Consider the following 4018-nt stretch of genomic DNA (forward strand, 5'->3'; position numbering starts at 1 on the left):
AATCTGAGGATCCACAGAGTAACAATATGAGCATGGACCAAGCAAAATCACGATCAGAAAACCGTGAGCCACCAACCTTCCTCCTCCCGTGTCTGTTTACAACGGTTACCTTACCGGGCACCTGGCGCAGAAAAATGATGTCATCAAAAGGCACACTAAGCAGCGTCCTGTAAATATTTTAAATTAACATTTTTTAACTTGTATGTATTTTTAAATCAAATTATTATTGTCACTCATTAATGTAAATGAAATATCAAATTCTCATAATACAAATAATTTCAAACTATACATAAAACAGGCATATGGCGCCTACAAAGATTAAATATGATTACAAGGTAGTTACTCAAAGGAACTCCACTTTTATAAATACAGGTTAATTATAGGATTTTATTTTGTATTTATTTCAAACCCTTACTAACTTCCAGGCAACATATTAATGTTGTTTTTTATTTGAGATGTAAAGCATAAAATGCATAAGAATTAAATTCTCAATTTAAAAGTTTAAATTAAATAACTTGTATTTGATAATCAGTTATTGTAAGTTCTACTTTTGGACGATCAGTACATTGGAATGAGGGGGGAACTCATGGTAAGAAAAATGCCCAAAGGGGTACTTAAGTCATGAAAGGTTGGGAACCACTGCATTAGACCCTCAATGACCCACTCTGCAAGTTTTCCAGAGTTGCATATAAAAGAATAGTGCTCTATGGGACAAAAAACAGCGTTCTATTCTATTTTATTCCATTCGATTCCACCTATTCTTTGTTCTACCCTTACATTTCTTATTACCAAAATATATGAGATACTAAAATGACTTCAGAGATGGAGTTAAAAAAGAGAAGGAATCCAAATGTAATCTTGATCTAACCATTATCATTATTTGTTCCAAATTGAACCCCTTGTATTCCCTTTAATCGGATTCTAGATTCTGTCAAGCCAACAATGTTTTGCACTGTCAGGCCTTAATTTATTGGAATTCCCCTGGTCTTGCACACTCTTATTTCACCTTCAAAGAGCTCTCTTTGTTCTCTGTCTTTTGCCTGTATTCTGTTCTAAGCCAGGTCAAACATTTGTCCACCTGTTTTCAATATTCTCGTAAACCTTGTTTGTTGGATGCATATACCAAACTCCAGCAAATATTCAAAGGGTGGGGTAAACTGTACACAAAGTGCTAGTCAATCACATGGCAACACAGAAGCACTCAGAACAGCCATGCATCCATACTCTCATACTCCAAGGCAATTAACAATGGCCAATTAACAAAATGCACATTCTATGATGGTGGAAGATGCATGCTCAAGGTTAACATGCAGCCTCTCTACAGATCTGACCACAAACCCTTCTGGCTGTGATATGCAGCTCCAAATCAGAAACCTAAATGCTGAAGATAATTTTCTTTAAAAAATGTAAAAAACGTAAACTAAGGAATTATGAGGATTTTACTTGTGAGAAAAATATCAGATAAAATGGAAAGTCATTTTTTATTGCTGCTATCCTTTGGTCTTTGGTAGATACCAAGCTGTTAGGGACACTGCATTCTGTGCTTGGCCTGCACTGGAGGATGATGCAGTGGGGCTGGATAAGGGGTTTGGTGCCCTGCGTTCCTTCCTAAGCCCCTCTGGCCTTGGGCCTGTTTCTGTGCCTCATTGCTGCCCTACCTCTGTGTTATGTGTATTCAGTCGGGGCACCTAGTTCTACAGCAGCTTTTAGAGAGATGACCTTTCCTTTCCTGCTCTCAGACACTGGTTTCTGCCAATTTCACTATTACAAAAATGTAGCATCTCCAGTTCAGAAATGTGCATATACACACACATAAACATACACTCACATACAGAAATAATCGACATGATTAAAAGCCTTCTATTTTATCAATGTGACATGTCAACTTTGTTGTTCAATGATGTATTGAGTGTTTAAAGCAAGTCACACGATTGAGATACAATCTTTTAATATCTGTTTTGCAGAGCCAGCATGTTCTGACATATTAAAGCAACCAGTTACTCCATATTTCATGAAACAATCTCTGGAGTGAAAAACAAGGACACTAAAGTGTTCTTTCATGGAATATGGTCGTTTTCCCAATAGCAGCTTGTTTTAGTCCTTATGATCCTGATTTTGAATATATTTATCTTGACTTTAAAATTTAAAATACCTGTTAAGCCTGTGACTTCATGACAGATAAACAATGGCTTTCTTTCCGCTGGTGAGTTTGAAGATTTTCATAAAAAAAAAAAAAAAAATCTAAAATATAATTGTACTATTCAGGGCATGTTTTTTGCATACACCTTACTGACATAATGTACAGACCTAAAAAAATAAAAAAAGCTTAGCAGCTGCTTCTGCAACAGAGGGGCAAGTCCACAGATTTGTAAACATTATACATCTGTTTATGTGCTGCTTCAGCTTGCTTCTTAATTAGCGCTTCCAAACACATTTTCTCACCTTCAAAATAAAAGTCATTGCTTGCAAGACCTGCACATAAAACCAAAAATACATATTGAACGTTTCAAACTAACAAAAAAATATCTACAGGGAAGATAGTATGAACACTTACAAAGGGGTTGAGTACCTGTATTTGAAATGCCAGCGTTAGTCCCTTTTATTATTGTATATTCATGTTTTTATAAATGAGCTTATTTTCCAATGGAAAGCTTTCATTTTTGATAATTGATAGAAACCTTCAATTTTAGCAGTTGCAATTCAGAAATGTAAACAATTTTTTCTCTATTTGTAGGTCAAATATTTTCACAGCTTTCAAGCTGTTGCCTCGTCTTCAAAAGAAGAATCTGCTTCTCTAGTTTTAGGTAAAGTCTGTTTTATTTATTTTTTCTATCCTCTGACTTTTTTAGTTTTTACAAGAAACCAAGCTAATATAGAGATTCAGGCGATAACCATCAATGCTACCCCAAGCACATGTTTTTCAAAGTATTCGCTCTCTTCTCTTTGCACTGTGAGGTAATTAAGCTCAGTGTTGAACATTGGGCAGGCTGCTGGGAGAGCTGTGACGGATGGCTCACTATTACTCATCTATCACAAATTCACCAATCAGTGCCAGTCCGTATGTTTGTGTGTGAGTGTGATCACCTTGTATGTGGGCTTGTTCACTTGCAAGCTTGGTCATTTATTCTGATAATGACCTGCTCTGGCTGCAGAAGCACACTTTGATTGATGCTAGTTCTTGTATTGCAGTGACCCCCTTCCTTTCTCTAGGCTGTGTGCTACCTTTAAAAGATTCTGCACAGCAGCTCAGGGAGATCAGAGAGGTGTGCTACGAGGGTAAAAACAGGAAGCGCCAACTAAGCTGGACTCCACAGATCCGCAAGTCCGGGGATCAGACCGTCTTCTCTGTCTACAAAGGTGTAAAGGCTTTTGACCTTTGTCAGAAGGACGGTTTGCTGGTGACTGGAGGCATGGACAGATTAATTCGTCTGTGGAACACACGTTTTTCAGAGTAAGGCAGCTGACTTCAACTGTTCTTTTCCTGAGACAAGCATTGTTAGATTGAAAATTTAATTTACACCTCCACCTACTGATTTAGTTTATTTCTACTTAGGAAACCTGATGGTATTTTAAAAGGCCACTCTGCTCCCATCTTCTCCCTCTGCATCTCATCAGAGGACAGTCAGATCTTTTCTGTCTCCACAGATAACACAGTGAAGGTGATTCATGTTTTTCTCTGTAATGATATCAATCATTGTATCTTAAACATCTAACACATTTTTTTTTAGATCTCTTGCAACAACCCAGTAGTTATAAAACACTATCTTGACATTAGTATGAATTCTACCTCTCTTCTTTTAACCTGAGTGATATTTTTCAAAAAACTCTTAAGCCTTGATTTTTTTTTGTATTTTATAACAGCAACGCTATGCAGACTTCCATTTATTATTGAGGAGAAACAAAAATAAAGAGGTATATAACTGGGGAGATGAATAAAATTCATTTTTCTTTTCTTTCTTCACAAATAAAAATTCTTAAGTGGGACTTTTGGCATTGGCATCTAGCTCTCTTAAGTCAA

The 4018-nt window shown here is 36.6% G+C and overlaps 1 protein-coding gene across 1 annotated transcript in view; it reads left to right on the plus strand.

Annotated features, from left to right (window-relative positions):
* LOC107092090 (WD repeat-containing protein 49-like) overlaps positions 1-4018 on the plus strand; it is a 27951-nt gene that overhangs the window by 9637 nt on the left and 14296 nt on the right. Inside the window, exons 11-13 of the mRNA XM_015386378.1 lie at positions 2735-2804; positions 3211-3451; positions 3554-3659. Of these exons, the coding sequence (XP_015241864.1) occupies positions 2735-2804; positions 3211-3451; positions 3554-3659 (417 nt within the window). The remainder of the gene's footprint in view (positions 1-2734; positions 2805-3210; positions 3452-3553; positions 3660-4018) is intronic.

This window comes from Cyprinodon variegatus, unplaced genomic scaffold, assembly GCF_000732505.1.
Source record: "Cyprinodon variegatus isolate N-32 unplaced genomic scaffold, C_variegatus-1.0 Scaffold367, whole genome shotgun sequence".
Taxonomy (NCBI): Eukaryota; Metazoa; Chordata; class Actinopteri; order Cyprinodontiformes; family Cyprinodontidae; genus Cyprinodon; species Cyprinodon variegatus.